This window comes from Pangasianodon hypophthalmus, chromosome 16 (genome assembly GCF_027358585.1).
Source record: "Pangasianodon hypophthalmus isolate fPanHyp1 chromosome 16, fPanHyp1.pri, whole genome shotgun sequence".
NCBI lineage: Eukaryota > Metazoa > Chordata > Actinopteri > Siluriformes > Pangasiidae > Pangasianodon > Pangasianodon hypophthalmus.
The window spans coordinates 4,699,120-4,714,756 of record NC_069725.1 but is presented as its reverse complement, the minus strand read 5'-3'; the positions used below and the strand labels follow the sequence as shown (position 1 = coordinate 4,714,756).

The following is a 15,637-nucleotide window of genomic DNA, read 5'->3' as shown; positions in this document are numbered from 1 at the left end:
TTAGCTGTATTTTGGAGAGTGGTGCTGTAAGGGCTTTCTGTATGTTGAAGGCAGGCAGGTTTGTTAATAATACTTTTTGTATCATAAGGGGAAATTCATGCTCAGGTGAATGTGTTGAAGAAAAGTATATTCTCCTGTCCTGATGGACTGTCCCCAGTTTGTCTGGCAAAGTTGTCATGAAGATAAAAAGATGGCTTTTCTAATAGATGTGAATGTTCCTTTTCTGGGTTTGTTGTACATTTTCCACTTCAGTAAGATATATGAAGTCATGCTAATTTCTTAAATATTCTAGTCATTCTATAATTTTATATAATAGCAGCTCTGACAACAGTGCTGCCTCAATCAAATCAGATATTAGCTTAAAAAATAGGTTGGCGAGTGGGCAATAGCTGCTTATAACATCTGATAACAGGAACTAACTTTGTTTTGCGAATGTTCCACAAAATTAACACTTGGACAATATTAGTCTTGATGTCTAGGTAACAGTTATCTTCTTTTTGTCCTAATTCTTTACAGTAATATAAAACTTTACCCTTTAGTGGTTTATTTGGCATAGACATAGTATGGGTAGGATTGCTATGCTTTTTGATTATTGTTCTACATCTGTGTGCATATAGATCTGGTTCAGAAATTGTGTGCCCCCTAGTTGAATGTGGCCAGCCTTACATACCTCATTTATCAGTTACTATTCGAAACTCCCCTCCAATCGTGTCCCCTGCTTGGTCTGGCTATTTCTGGTGTGGTGGCCACTGGGCTCAGATAAAAGAAGAATCTGAAAGGTTGTTGCTTTGGCAGCTTCAGGGGGAACCAGTCATTGTACCTCAGCCATTCTCTCTGAGTTCATGCTTCCTTCTTGAGTACTTGATATTAGACTGCCATCTCTGTAGGTAAGTGAGTGTGCGTTTGGACCATGATTGTGCTGCTGCTTCTTATATTCATGTTCATGAATATATAAGAAGTTTTGACTTGTTTGGAGATATGCGAGAAATTACATAGTGATACTGATTTGATTTCCGTTATGTGTTTAATTTCTACCTGATCAGTTTGTGTCCAAGGTTCTTGTCTTTGTGTGTTAACAAATGTGACCTTAAAAAAAAAATAGAACAGACTGCTATGACTATTCAGAGAATCTATTCATTTAAGGTAGAAGGTCAGAGGGTTAGGGTTTTTAACCTTTCAGTGACGCTTGCCAATTAGGATCCTATATGTATTTGAGGTTCAAAGGTTAAAGGTAATAAAACTTCTTGTCACAAACACCTGTTTACTTCTTTATTGCTTACAATTGACTTGTGCAGCTTGTTGCCTGCTCCTGCTGCCAGCTTGGTTTGATGTTTAGTGAACATGCGGGCTGTAAAGTGGCCTGCTTCTTCTGCCTGTGACCCTGCCACTGTGGAGGTCAAGATGGATGACCTGCACCATAAACTAGACCAGCTTTTAGCACGCAGCTCTGGGGGAAGCTGCCCAATGTGTGGGATCTGCACCCAACACAGCAGGCAGCAAGAGGCTACAGCTAGTCAGCTCTCAGCTCAGGCTAAGCTCCTCGAGAACCTGGAGAGGAAAGTCATGGACCTGAGGAATGCGCTGGAGGAACTGACGCACAGTAAGCTCACTGATATGATGCGACGCTCACTTTCTGCAATTGATGGTTTTCTCTGGGTTTACGAGTAGATATTCTGAGGTTTCTGTTTTACTGAAACAGAAATATTTTAATATTTCAGTGTAAATATCCACTGAAATTATTTTATTTTTTGCATTATATTAAGCTGCATATTTGCTTGTGTCCCTTAAACATTAAAGGTATAGAAGGGAGGTCTGGTGACAAAATGTCTGTACCTTTAGCAGTACTGCAAAGAAGGAAATCTTTGCCTGTACGGGTATCAGTGGTAAGTAGAGATCCATTACACCTGACATTAGTTTGGGATTTCCAAGGATTTTTCAGTCGCAATCAACTGCATACTGGCTTCACATTGTTAGTCTGTAATAAAAATCATTATTTTTAGTAATCATGTCATAATGTTTCATTTTAAATGATGTTAGGTTTATTAGAGGTTTCATGTGATTATTGTATGCCTAAGATGTTTTCAGATTGCCACTTTTATTGGCTGTCCATGTTGTCCATTCAACCACAGGATGAAGTCTATGTGCAGTTGGATAAACTCAGAGATCAAAAAATAATCCAGCATACTTTTAATGCACCCTGTGGGAAAGGTCAGGAAGGTACCTATTTTGTCTTCTAGACACCATTAACTTGGAAAGTTGGCATAGATCCATTTAAGAGTAATCTGTTCTGACGTGATGCTATAAGAGTGATTGGTATGTTTAACTATAGCCACTGCGACCCAGAACACACCTGTCAGGAGTATAAAAAGCAAATGAAATCATCGATAGCCAGCATACAGCATAATTAATTGAAAAAGGAGTCATGGTGTGAATATTAGATCCCCAATGTTGTTTGTTTCTCTGTTCAGACATTCTGATTGAAGACACAGAAGGTGAGGGGCTAAGAGGCAATGGATCGCCATTCAGAAATGATTGTGCAGAAAACAAAGCTCAGCATGATCCTCAATCACACAAAGATAACAAAGATTTATCAAAAGTAACCCCACGCTGGGCAACACAGCCTGGGAATAAAACACCAAATATAGCCAAGACTGGCGAAGTGAAATCACCATTAAGCCAAAATAGTTCCAAGACAACAGGGGTGGCTTGTTGTACAGCTGCAGCAACCTCAAAGATGGATACACCTCCACAAAAAATGCTTACACGTCCATCAATGACGCATATTCCAACACCAGAGATGATTACTCCACCACCAAGTATAAGTCCAGCGCCAGTGGAGATGACCGCGCCAAAACCAAAGACGAGTATGCCTCCACCAAAAATGGAGACAATTACACCTTCACCAAAGATGATCACTCCTCCACAAAAGGTTGTACCAACGATTCCAGCTACAAAAAGCACAACAGCGACAACACAAAACCTAACATCAAAGACCACAAAAGCTCCTGTTCCCTTTAAGGCAGCTGTGTCTTCACCTACCACAACAACCATACAAACTTCAGTAGCAAGATCTACAGCACTGGCAACAAATCAGAAGATCCCAGCTTTATGGACTGCTCCAGTCACAACAACATCTCCAGCTGTGGTTACGTCCATGTCCAGTAATCTACCAAGGTTTAATGTAACAGATAATACTGCACCAATATCATCAGTCTATAGTCTTCAAAAGGCAAATTTGGAAGTTCCTGTTGTAATGTCCCAAGGCAAAAAGTCTTCATTTAAATCCTCACAATCACCTGTGCTGGAAACAGTAGACTCAAAATTATCCCATCCAAATGGCACTATCACAAAACCAATACTGACACCAAAGACAATTGGACTTCCTCTCACAAGTTTGGTCACCTCCATGCCCAATTCTCCACCAGAACCCTCAGCTACAGAGAACGTGGCACCAAGCCATAAACTTCCAATGGTGATGAACATTGGTGCTCCTGTGGCGACACCACAAAACTTAGACAAGCCTTCAACAAATGAACAAACAACAAAAACACTAGCAACTAAACTGTCTACAATATCACCCCCCACACCATCAGCAGCAGCCTCCTTTCTCAAACATGTCTACAGCTGTCCTGACTCCTTGCAAAGGTAAAGTGAGCAAGTAAGAGTGAAGCAGGCTTTTGTCTTGTACTACACTTTGCATTCAACTGGCCAAAGCAATGCCTTTTACTGTTACCTAGTCTTCAGGGCCCTGAAGGAAAGGCTGAGTCTGCTACCAAGGCAACACCGCTATTTGGGAAGCCTGGTAATGCATCATCAGGAGTCACCTGCACCGGACCAAATAAGACTGCAGGAATACAGATCAAAATAAGTCCAGCGACTGAGAGAACCACAAGTCAGAACAAAATGCCACCCAAAACCTGCTTCAAAATTATAGGTAAGGAATCAAAAAATAATGAGAATCAAAGTATCAAAAACTAAACCAAGAGTTGATAAGCCAAGATATGCTTGGTGTCCAAAGTTCTTATTTGGTTTTGCACTGCAGCAATGAGGCTGATGTAGCTAACAAATATAGGGAAGCTTATATAAGCTTCAAACCATGTCTTGTGTTTCTGTTTGATGCATTGTTATCTATTGTAATGGACACGGGGCCATCTTGAACCTGGAATCACTTTCTTCATCAGCATGTAGTTTGGTGTCAGTCTTCTCAAGCTTCAGACCCAGGTAGGAGGTGTGGCAGGGTCCTTGGTTCGATCCTGATCACAGGTTACTGTCTGGGTAGAGTTTCGCATGTTCTCCCTATGTTTGTATGTTTGGGTTTCCTCCAGGTTCTCTGTATTCCTCCTGCTGTCCAGAAAGGTAGGTGGATTGGCTAAGCTAAATTGCCCGTCTGTGTGAATGAGTGTGTGACTGTGGTGCCCTGAACTAGCATCTCATCTGGGGTGAATTGTCCCACCTTGCATTCAGTACTCCTGGGATATGCTCCAGGTCCACTGCAGCCTTGGCCAGGATGAAGCAGTTACTAAAAATGAAAGAAAATGTCCATTATTTGTTAGCATTGTTAACCTTGTAGTCTCAGTATAAAATTAAAGAAGCAAACTCCAGACACTAAACATGTCTTGGCTACATCTGAGATGAATAGAATACCATGTAGATTTTTGTTATGGTTGTAAATTTCTTATAACTCGTGTTCCTGGCATAAGTAGTGTTATAAATTTGCTGGCTTGTAAGCCTTGTGACATTTTGTGTCAGTGACAAAGGTCACTAGGTCACACTTCATGTAGCTTTGTATTTTACAGAATGCTTTAAATGGTCACTAGGTCACACTTCATGTAGCTTTGTATTTTACAGAATGCTTTAAATCCTCTGTGCGTTTGTAGATTTGTGCCTTCAACAATATCTGTTCACAAACAATTTAATCTTTAATCAAAATTTCTTTTTTCATTCAGACTGTTTTGGACATTTTGCAAACATGAGATGAGATGAGATGCAAACATAAACGCAGGAGTTAATATGATAATAAGATGATAATGTCATTGTTGATATCCACACATTAAAATATGTACAGCAAGGTTTTGAATTTGACCTTAAGAGATGTGTGGTATCCAGAACAGGCTAATCCCTGGCCTCATCGCTGCCCTGTAAACATTACCTGCAGCTGTTCAGACCCTGTTATAATAGTGAGACAGTTGGAGAGACATAGATCAGGTCTCAGCATGCCCAACATGCCTTCTCTGTTTTGTTGCATCATACAAAATATCACTACAGTACAAAACCACTTACAGTTTCATTTAATGTCAAATTAAGCAATCTGAAACAACCTATTTTAACTCACGATCAATGAATTCTTTCACAATTTGTGATTATTATCTTCAGTAGCATTATCGTAATGAAAATCATATGGTGTAAAGCAGCCTTATATCACTTCTCATCCCCACAAAACAGCCCCACAAAACTGTGGTCAGGTCATTAAGCAATGTATAAAACACCATCTCTGTGAATTGTAGAGACACTGACTCTTATTATTCTACCCAATTAATCATAATCATCTCAGATTTGTGAGTAAGTTAAAACAAATGTTTCATCTGCTCTACATAGATGATGTTCCTCCACAGCCAGCGCCTTTCTCACACCGGTGTGTGTCTCTAAAGACGAGTCCTCCATCTGACTTCAGCATCCACACCCGAGAAGTGCTAGGAGGGTGAGGTCAAAATCGGTCTAAAACTTCTTCATGGTTTATAGCAATATAAATAAAGTGACAATGACGGCGATAACAACATTGCATTCATTTCTTTTAGAGCAGCATACATTAAATTAATATTCTCTAATTCTAGCGGACGTTTCGGCAAAGTGCACAAATGCACTGACAATAAAACCGGGCTAAGACTGGCAGCAAAGATCATCAGTTCGAGAAGTGCCAGAGAGAGGGTGAGTGCTGCTTCCTTTACTTCACCATCTTCCTTTCAGTTCAGGAAACTGTGAAGGTGAGCAGAAGTGAACTGTGGAATTTCCCATGTTTGGCAGGAAATGGTGCTGAATGAGATCGAAGTAATGAATCAGCTGAATCACGCCAACATCCTTCAGCTGTTTGATGCCTTCGAGACCAAAAATCAAGTAGTGTTGGTACTGGAGTAGTGAGTATCACTCAAGTTGTTAGCTATTTCTAATGATCAATTAAGTGAAAATTAAGTAAATAATGAATGAAAGCAATGAACGTGAGTCAGGATAGATGAATGTAAATTTATTAAAATTGAGAAAAAAACTCAATGTTGTCGTACTCCACCTTGGTAGCTCCTGTTATTTCAGGAATTTGTTCACATTTTCCCGCTCCAGAAATAAGTTGTCATCCCCCTCCCTCCTTTGAAGCAGACCCCTATGCTCCACCCCTTTTGGTAACCTTGTGTTCAAACTGGCAGCATTTTTGCAACTCTATGATGGTTGCTAGTGGATGTTTCTATCTTGAATTTATTGTTTGTTGTCATGGTTTTCACCATGGCTCCAGGCTAGTGCACTCTCACATGCACAAATTACACCACTACCTACAGAATGCATGCAAAACCACTCATTTGAAGCTCTGTTGAAGTGTTCGCACTATCACTGGGAGATCACGAGTTTGAATCCCAGCGATGCCACAGCCATCCGTGGGTGACAGCCAAGGGAACAAAATTGGCCGTGTTCTCTGTTTGGAAGGGATCATTCTCTCTCTCTCCATCAACCTCTGCAACACTAGCTTATTATGGGCATCTGTGAGCTCATGTACGTGGAAAACATTCACCTCTGTGGCAGATACCACTTTCTAAGCGTGTTACGGTGCCCTGTGATGCAGCATAAGCAACAGTTCGAAAAGATGGGGTTGGCTGGTATCATGTGTCTCGTAGAAAGTAAGTGTTAGCCTTCACCCTCCCTTATTTGACCAGATCTGACCAAATCAGTTGTTTCAAACTAATATGAAAATTCCAGAAGGAAAACAAATCCATGTAGTGTCAGGATGAGCCAGAAATGATGTTTCCATTTTATGATTAGATTGTATTTGTGGCTAAAACACCTGCTAGTTCTGTACATGAAGCACTTAAATCCTGTAGACTACATGGCGAGTATCACAAATCTACAAGGAACGTAACCACCAACCTTTACTCCTATTGCTATTGGCCACACCTCTTACTTTTCATTTGCATGAAGTTAAACTTTTTCTCATCACTCGGGTTACTGTCTGTGTGGATTTTGACATTTCTCTGCATGTCTGTATGGGTATACTTTGGCTTCTCTAGTTTCTTTCCACCTCCAAAAAACTGGGTATGTGGATTGGTGATCCAAAATTGGCCCTGTGTGTGAATGTGTGTGCTTGGTGCCCTGAGATGGACCATGCTGTCCCATCCAGGGTGTATTCCCACCTCACAAGCAGTGTTCCTGGGATAGACTCCAGATCCACCACTGCCCTGACCAGGATAAAGCAATTACTGAAGATGAATTCATTCATTCCTTCATTCATTAATAAATTTGCTCTATATATTTACTTTTATTTAGCATGATTTCCAAAATAATCAGAAAAACAGTTGATCATAAATATCTCTGGTTATTGTTTTTTTTACTGATCATATTCAGAATTGTAAAATATCAGGCTTTTTTTTGAACAACACAAGACATGAGAGGTTCAGGTCAGCAGTTATAAGGACATTCTGAATGACCTGCAGTGTGGAGGGAGGCGAGCTGTTTGAGAGGATTGTGGATGAGAGCTGTCCCCTGACTGAAGTGGACGCCATGGTGTTTGTGAAGCAGATCTGCGAGGGAGTCCAGTACATGCACCAGATGTATGTCCTTCACCTCGACCTAAAGGTATGGCCCACTCTCATACATTCAACAGCTGTAACACGGGTGTTAATCTGTGTGTCTTATGAGCTGCTTCAATTTCAGCCAGAGAACATCCTTTGTGTGAATCGGTCGAGTCATCAGATCAAGATCATCGACTTTGGGCTTGCCAGAAGGTAGAGTGGGTGTTAATCTCTTCCAGATACTTGCAAATATCTACCAGAGTGTCACTGGTAGTGTTTTCATGTACAATATAAACAGCAATCTGTTTTTGGCAATACTTTGATTAACGCATTTACATGTACTAAGAAGTCTATTAATAACAGATCTACATTAAACAATCAGTAACCAAAATCTTTTTGTAGTATTGCTACAGTTTAAATACTTTTTCAATGGTAAGGTGGAAGCTACTTTTTAAATCAAGTAGCTTGTATGAAGTTCAACTAATTAGTGAAGTACATTTCATTAACTCTACATTGATTTATTTTCTTAACCTCCACAATATGAGATTTATTCAAAATCATTTTTGACTGGATATTAGTAAGTTGCAAATGGTAGCTAATATTTTTCTTCTTCAAGTTGTCATGGTTTTCATCTTATCATCTTACCAGATTGAAAAATACTATTTACATGAACAATGATCTAATAACTACTGATCGTACTTTTAGAGTTCGGGAAAGACACCCATTAAGGAGGAAATGAACAAACAATAATGACTGCAGCTGCTTCGAGCTGATTATCTTTGCTCTCTATAACCATCAGCCCTTTTCTCCTGTAGGTACAAACCACGAGAAAAGCTCAGAATTTCATTCGGGACACCTGAGTTCCTGGCACCAGAGGTGGTCAACTTTGACTTTGTTTCCTTCCCTACAGATATGTGGACTCTAGGAGTTGTCACATACATGCTGTAGGTCACGCATATACATTTCCATACTCTTGTATAAATTTGTAAATCTGTGAAAGGTTATGATTGTTTTGACTGATGAGCCTCACATTCAACTATACACTATATGATTTGAGAAGACATTTGAGAAAGGGCATGAGAGTTGTTTTGTAGAAAGATAAAATAATACATTTGTAGAAATAAAACATACAATTCTCCAAGCAAAAAAACTCCACCAAAAAACATTTAGATTTTATTTATTTCACAGATATTTTATACAAGCAAGTGAGGCAGAATAGAATCTATGTTTGTCAAGCACTTCAGGATTGAAGGCGGAGCTAATCAGCTGAATAGGGCCAAGTTTGTGTTTTGTCCTCATATGAGATCATATAATTTCTGTAGTTTATCTAAGGAAGCTGCACATTGTAAAGACTGTTAATGCTGAATAAGAGACAAAGGAAGTGTTTTATTCCTCTTATACCACAGGAATTTACCAACGATTACAGTTTTTATTAATTAAGAAACTACACATCATACTTTGTATATGTTTATAGCTGCATTTAATGTTGTGGAACGTCTTTATATAGCAGCTATAAGCAGTCATACCCTCGCCAGCTTTTCTTTTTTCTCTCTTGAAGTTAATAAACATGCAGTGTGTCATGTTACTAAGAAACCACAAAAGTCCTGAAGACTTTCCCATGATGGAAAATATGCTCACTGTTACAAAATGCTGACACTGGAGACTCCTTCCATAAATGTTAAAGAAACACCTTCTTATAGAAGGCATTATCATATCAATTATTTTACATTTTTTTTGTTAAATAACAGCACCTTGTTTAATCTATTCAGCATTAATTTTAGATTTTTTTGGAGCAGAATCAGGAATAAATTTAGACATGGACATTAGCTTTACTGTTAACATTTGTCTTAGAAACTGATTTTAAAATGCCTTTAATACATTAAAAAAATATATTCAGTGTAGTGTGCCTAAACTTTTGCCTGGTAGTGTAAGAATATAATCGACAGCAAAACAGAACTTAGTATTCTCGCTGGCCATGGTATAAGTTGGTGTAACTGAACATGCCTGAGCTTGATGTTTTGCTGAGACTGTGAATGACATTAGGATTTTTGTGCATACTGTGTGAAGCTAGGGTTTAAAATCACAGAAGGATGCCAGCTGGAGAAATTGTGCCAAACGCTTCTTCTCTTGCCCACAGATTAAGTGGCCTATCTCCATTTCTGGGTGATGATGACAGCGAAACCCTAAACAACGTATTAACAGTCAACTGGTACTGTCAGCTTTTACCTTAACAACCTGAATATTTTCATAGTACTTTTCAACCTAAATGCTATACACAGCCTCTGTACTGTATGTACATGTACAGTATATATAATGTACAGCTCATGTATATTCATTAGATTAACAAAAAAAATACTGTTAAATAGTTAAAGAGAAGCTGTTGAACTCCTCTGTTGAAATCTTCAGGCAAATAAAAAATATATTATTATTATTATTATTATTATTACACCTTTTTACACTTTACATCTGTATAATTTATCCTTCCAGACTTGGGACTACCTTAGAACAGTTTTAGAAAATTTTTTCTCATGTCTCTCTCAGTCTAACACCTTCACTGTTAAGTGTAATAGCTTTAATTCATGGTATACAGTCATATATTTTAAACATTTATTGACAGCATTCACCAACTACTATTATACATCCATTAAAAGTGAGTTTGGATTCAACATTTTTGTTCTTTCTCATTAAAGGGAATTATGACAAAATTCATATCTGTGGTAATTGCACATAGAGATTACGCTGAAAAGAGATTTCATGCGATATTTACTGTCAGTGTTATTTCCCTGCACAGGTATTTCGACGAGGAGACCTTTGAGCATGTCTCAGCTGAGGCCAAAGACTTCATCTCCAACCTGCTCATCAAAGAGAGGAGGTGAGGGACTGCGATCATCTGAATTAGGAAGTGGGAAGGTGGAGCTTGGAAATACGTCATTTTCATCCTCCACCTTGTCATGCTAAAAATGGGGGAAAAAACATGGATGTCTTTATTAAATCTTGTCTTTTATTTGCTCTGTCTGAGCACCAAAATCTCATGAATTAGCATCAAGCTAGCCAGCTAACATTAGTAATATGAGTAATTACTTTAACATTCATGATATACCATCTCAACACAGAGAACTGTCTGGTCAGTGTTATAGATTCATCTAAAGGTAATACTACAATATAGACTTAAAAAAAAGTATAAAGAAATCTAAAGATATTATATTATCTATATAATCATTAACAGTGGCAGAGTGTAACGTTACTTGCTGCTTATGGCAGCCATGTTGAACTTTCCATGTTGAAGAGGCATTTTCTTTGGTTTTCTTGGAATGTCATGAAGGTTTCCTCAACCCTGAGTTCAGCATATGACGTCACGTAAACATGGCTGCTCGCTCCATCAGTAGTAAATGCAGCATTAGTCAAATGCATGAATAGGTCGGGAATTAAAGGGGCATTCTGCCAAACCTTTTGTTTAATATGTTATTTATCATGATATATTATGGATTCTGTAGCACAGTTTTGCATCTTGGCATTTTGGCCTTTGGCAATTGACCACTCTGGTGTGACTCATGAGGTGAAAACTCTGCTATGGTAATGGCAAGGAATTGGGCTCCGACATCTTTCACACTAGTCATACATATAAGATTTACATAGCTATGAGCCAGACAGGGCTAATTCTTCTCACTCTTTCTGTTTCTGTTTTCCCAGTGGACGTCTTAGTGCTGCTCAGTGTCTTAAGCACCCCTGGCTGAATAATATATCAGAGAAAGCAAAGGGCAGCAATATTGTCCTAAAGTCGCAGGTTCTCCTCAGGAAATACATGGCCAGGCGGCTGTGGAAGGTAAAAAAAAAAAACAAAACGTATACATTCACGATATGCACATTCATGATATACACATGAAATAACAGGCCATACATAATAAACTTTCTATGTGCTCTGTCTCTCTCTCTCTCTCTCTCTCTCCTTTTATACAGAAAAACTATATCGCTATAGCAGCAGCCAATAGGTTTAAGAAGATTGGCAGTTCAGGATCCCTCACATCACTGGGAGTTTGAAATGTTACTCATCACTGAATTGTAATGTTATTTTATCATGTCTGTGCAGTTTCTGGTTAAAGAGATCATGATAATATCTAAAGATAAACAGAAGTCATGTTACAGTTATTTATGTAGATTTTATTCTTGCCTCACGCCCAGTGTTCTCAGGATAGGCTCCAGAGACACCATGACCCTGATGAGGATAGAGCGGTTACTAATGATTGCAACATTAGACTTTTAGCTCCAGTGCAAAGTGAAGAAGTAAACCTCAGACACCAAACAGGGCTTGGCTTATAGACCACATATGATTTTCATTTCTGTGTAACCTTTTTTCCGTTATCGCTGTAATAAGAATAGGAAACACGTTAGTGAAAAAAAACACCACAATTCCCCACAATATGAATATGAATATGAATTAATACTTAACAACTATAGACTATTAGTTTTAAGATTGCTGAACTGATGTCATGTCTTGCTTAAGATTAAACTTAAACCATGTCTTAACAATATGTATTTTTCTTTATTAAGCAGTTGCATATGCGCCGCATTAAAGAAGTGTTAACAATATTGACGCTTTTTTAAAAATCAGAATTGCAACACTCTAGTAAAGGAGAAGAATAGACACAAACAGTAAGTGTGTTGAAAGGATGTTCAGTATGAGCTGATTGTAAATAAGAGTCCTGGGATGAACACAGTCTTTATGATTACAGCAGCAGTTCTTAGGTACAAATCTACAGTATCCAGCTGAGATTATTCCCCTGATCAGAACCCCAAATCACCACAACAGGGAACTGTTTTGCATGACATAAATGACATAAATAATAGCAACTGTGACATGCCTCCTTAATAATAAGCAATTTTGCAGTTATTTTATATATAATGCCACAATCCTAGGCTTATCCTCCACTTCATCAAGTTAGTACTTCATGCTAATTTGCAGCCCACCTGCCTGTGTCTGAATGTTTTAGGGCTCTATGCAACATCCTAATATATATAAAAACCCTGCATTCTTACAGGGACCTCTGGTGGATCAAGGGGCCTAAGTGACTAAGTTACTTATTACAGAACCCAGGACAATCACACGTTTTTAGCTATCAGGATGAATAGACAGTTTGGTCTCTTATATAATTGGAAAATGTGGCCTCTTTAGCCATGCCTACTCAAATTTATGATAATTGGCATAATACGCAAAACCTATTTTTGCTTACTAGTCCTAGGGTTTTTGCTAGGACTTCAAAAAAATCTTCAAAAAATTTTGTCATATTACTCATCACAGTCTGTAGTGCAATAATATCAATCGGCTGAAACTCAGGATTGATTGCATGGATTTGCACGAAACCTGAAAGGCATTTACAGAGCAAGATTCATACGTTTGGATTATCGTCATACAAAGGGGGCGGAGCAAGTGATTTAGTGCACTTAGTGCATTTGTCCATTATCTTTACATGAGCTTTCAGTTTAACATAAGATAAGATAATCCTTTATTCGTCGAAATTTGCATTGTTACAGCAGCAGATATAAAGATATATATTAAAAAAAAATGTAAGTATAAAAAATATAAAAGAGACACACCAATAATGCACAAAAACACAAACACACGACAGTATTAAAGTGACACTGCATTATTGCACTGTTCCCATAAGATGGAGGGTTACCAAAGATTTACTTTCCAGTTAGTACCAGAGATTTATTGAGCTGCTGGGAGCAGTGCTGGTTGTACAGTCTCACAGCAGCAGGGAGGAGAGACCTGTGATATCGCTCCTTCACACACTTGGGGTGGAGCAGCCTATCACTAAAGGAGCTGCCCAGTGCCACCAGAGTCTCATGCATGGAGTGGGAGTCGTTCTCCAGCATATGTGATAGCTTGGCCATCATCCTTTCTCTCACCACCTGCACTGGGTCACGACAGAGCTTTCTCCCACCACCTGCATCCCATGACAGAGCTGGCCCTCTTTATGATTTTATCCAGTCTGTCCCTGTCTGCAACAGAGATGCCACTACCCCAACAAACGACCCCATAAAAGATAGCAGATGCCACCACAGAGTCAAAAAAAAGTCTTAAGAAGTGCTCCCTACACTCCAAAAGACCTAAGTCTCCTCAGCAGGTACAATCTGCTTTGTCCTTTGTTGTAGAGTGCAGTGGAGTTGTCCGTCCAGTCCATTTTATTGTTGAGGTGAACACCCAGGTACTTATATGAGTCCACTATCTCAATGTCCATTCCCTGGATGTTCACTGGTGTCGGGGGGGACTGTCTGTGTCTGCGAAAATCCACCACCAGCTCTTTGGTCTTGCTGCCATTAATCTGGAGGCAGTTCCGCTCGCACCAGAATGCAAAGTCCTTGATCAGTTCTCTGTACTCTGCGTCATCCTCCCCAGTGATGAGGCCAACGATTGCAGAGTAATCAGAGAATTTCTGCAGGTGACAGGCCGCTGTGTTGTATCTGAAGTCTGCAGTATAGAGTGTGAAGAGGAATGGAGCCAGGACTGTTCTCTGCAGGGCCCCTGTACTGCAGACTACCATGTCAGACACACAGTTCTGAGCCTTCACATACTGTGGACGGTTGGTAAGGTAGTCCAGGATCCAGGATGCAAGGTGCTGGTCCACCCCTGTGTGTTCCAGCTTGTCTTTCAGAAGCACAGGCTGTATAGTGTTGAAAGCACTGGGAAAAATCAAAAAACATGATTTTCACAGTGCTCCACAGCTGTGGAACTCTCCCCAGTTTCGGGTTCATAGTGAAGATGAACTCCATTATCCCACATAGCTGGTCTGCACAGGACTTGAGGGGCCTCGCGCTGATGCCATCAGGACCAGCAGCCTTCCTTGCCTTTATTTTCCTGAGCGAAGCCATGCTGTGGATGTGGAGGGTGGAGTTGTGACAGAAGGTGTGGAGGATGGGGTTATGGTGGAAGTTACTGAGGGAGGTGGCTGTGAGCTAGAAGTCCTTGTGAGGCTAGGGGAGGGGGTGGGGCAGACTGCTGGGAGTACAGAGACGGTGTGGGGCACAGCTGAGACGGTTGAGAAGAAAAGGTTCAGATCATTCACCTGCTTCCTATCCCCCACGGCCTGGGAGTCAGTTTTCTTGTGGCCTGAGATAGTTATTAGTCCATTCCAGACTCCGCTGATATTATTCAGTTGCAGCTGATCCTCCATCTTCCTCCTGTAGCAGTCTTTGCCCTCCCTGATCTTTCTCCTCAGCTCCTTCTTTTACGGCCCTCTTTTTTCTCCTTGAGTAGTGTCTTTATAGCAGGAGTAATCCAGGGCTTATTATTGGAGAAACACCGTACAGTCCTGGTGGGTACAGTGTTCTCCACACAGATATTTATATAGTCCGTTATACAGTGTGTAAGACTGTCAATGTCTTTCCCATAAGGGTCACAAAGTACTTCCCATACAGAAGATTCAAAACAGTCCTTCAAAGCCTCTTCAGTCTCTTCAGACCATCTCTTTACTGTGCCGCTGGTTCCCTGTGCACAATGAGTTTGTATACAGGCAGGAGATGAACCAGGTTCCAAGGGCGGGGAGGGGTGAAGAGTGTTGGCATATAATAAGTCCAGTATTTTATTGTCTCTGGTAGGGCAGGTGATATACTGGCTACAAGTGGGCAGCATGTGGGAAGGAGAGGCATGATTGAAGTCCCCAGAGATTAAAAAAAAAACACCTGTTGGTGCCGTGTCTGTAGCCTGCTTATGACCGAGTGGAGGACATCACAGGACGCATCAGGGGGGAACGGAGGGGGGAACATACGCAGCCAACGTGATAACATGCGAGAATTCCCTCAGTAGATAGTATGGCCTCAAGCTAACGGCTAACAGCTCACTGTCCTTACAGCAGATTTGTTCCTTCACAGGC

The 15,637-nt window shown here is 40.0% G+C and overlaps 1 protein-coding gene across 2 annotated transcripts; it reads left to right on the top strand.

Annotated features, from left to right (window-relative positions):
• Positions 1 to 58: 58 nt before the first annotated feature.
• On the top strand, positions 59 to 12,317 carry mylk2 (myosin light chain kinase 2). 2 transcript variants are annotated; one of them, XM_026944922.3, is made up of 16 exons: positions 59 to 887; positions 1,296 to 1,600; positions 1,798 to 1,883; positions 2,130 to 2,208; positions 2,469 to 3,645; positions 3,738 to 3,934; positions 5,596 to 5,698; positions 5,832 to 5,925; positions 6,022 to 6,131; positions 7,689 to 7,830; positions 7,909 to 7,979; positions 8,582 to 8,710; positions 9,904 to 9,975; positions 10,558 to 10,638; positions 11,457 to 11,589; positions 11,724 to 12,317. In XM_026944922.3, exons 2-16 carry the CDS (start codon positions 1,342 to 1,344, stop codon positions 11,802 to 11,804), a joined length of 2,814 nt encoding a protein of 937 aa, XP_026800723.3. In that variant the 5' UTR covers positions 59 to 887; positions 1,296 to 1,341; the 3' UTR covers positions 11,805 to 12,317. The 2 variants fall into 2 exon arrangements, with proteins under 2 accessions (XP_026800723.3, XP_026800721.3); XM_026944920.3 differs by having other exon boundaries at positions 2,130 to 2,217; positions 11,724 to 12,316.
• The last annotated feature ends 3,320 nt before the right edge of the window (positions 12,318 to 15,637 follow it).

Bases quoted from the DNA above. Each gene is read 5' to 3' on its own strand.
- mylk2 (XM_026944920.3), top strand. From the start codon at position 1,342: ATGCGGGCTGTAAAGTGGCCTGCTTCTTCTGCCTGTGACCCTGCCACT. The intron at 6,132-7,688 runs GTGAGTATCACT...AATGACCTGCAG, and splicing joins GTAGTGTTGGTACTGGAGTA to TGTGGAGGGAGGCGAGCTGT. The intron at 11,590-11,723 runs GTAAAAAAAAAA...CCTTTTATACAG, and splicing joins TGGCCAGGCGGCTGTGGAAG to AAAAACTATATCGCTATAGC.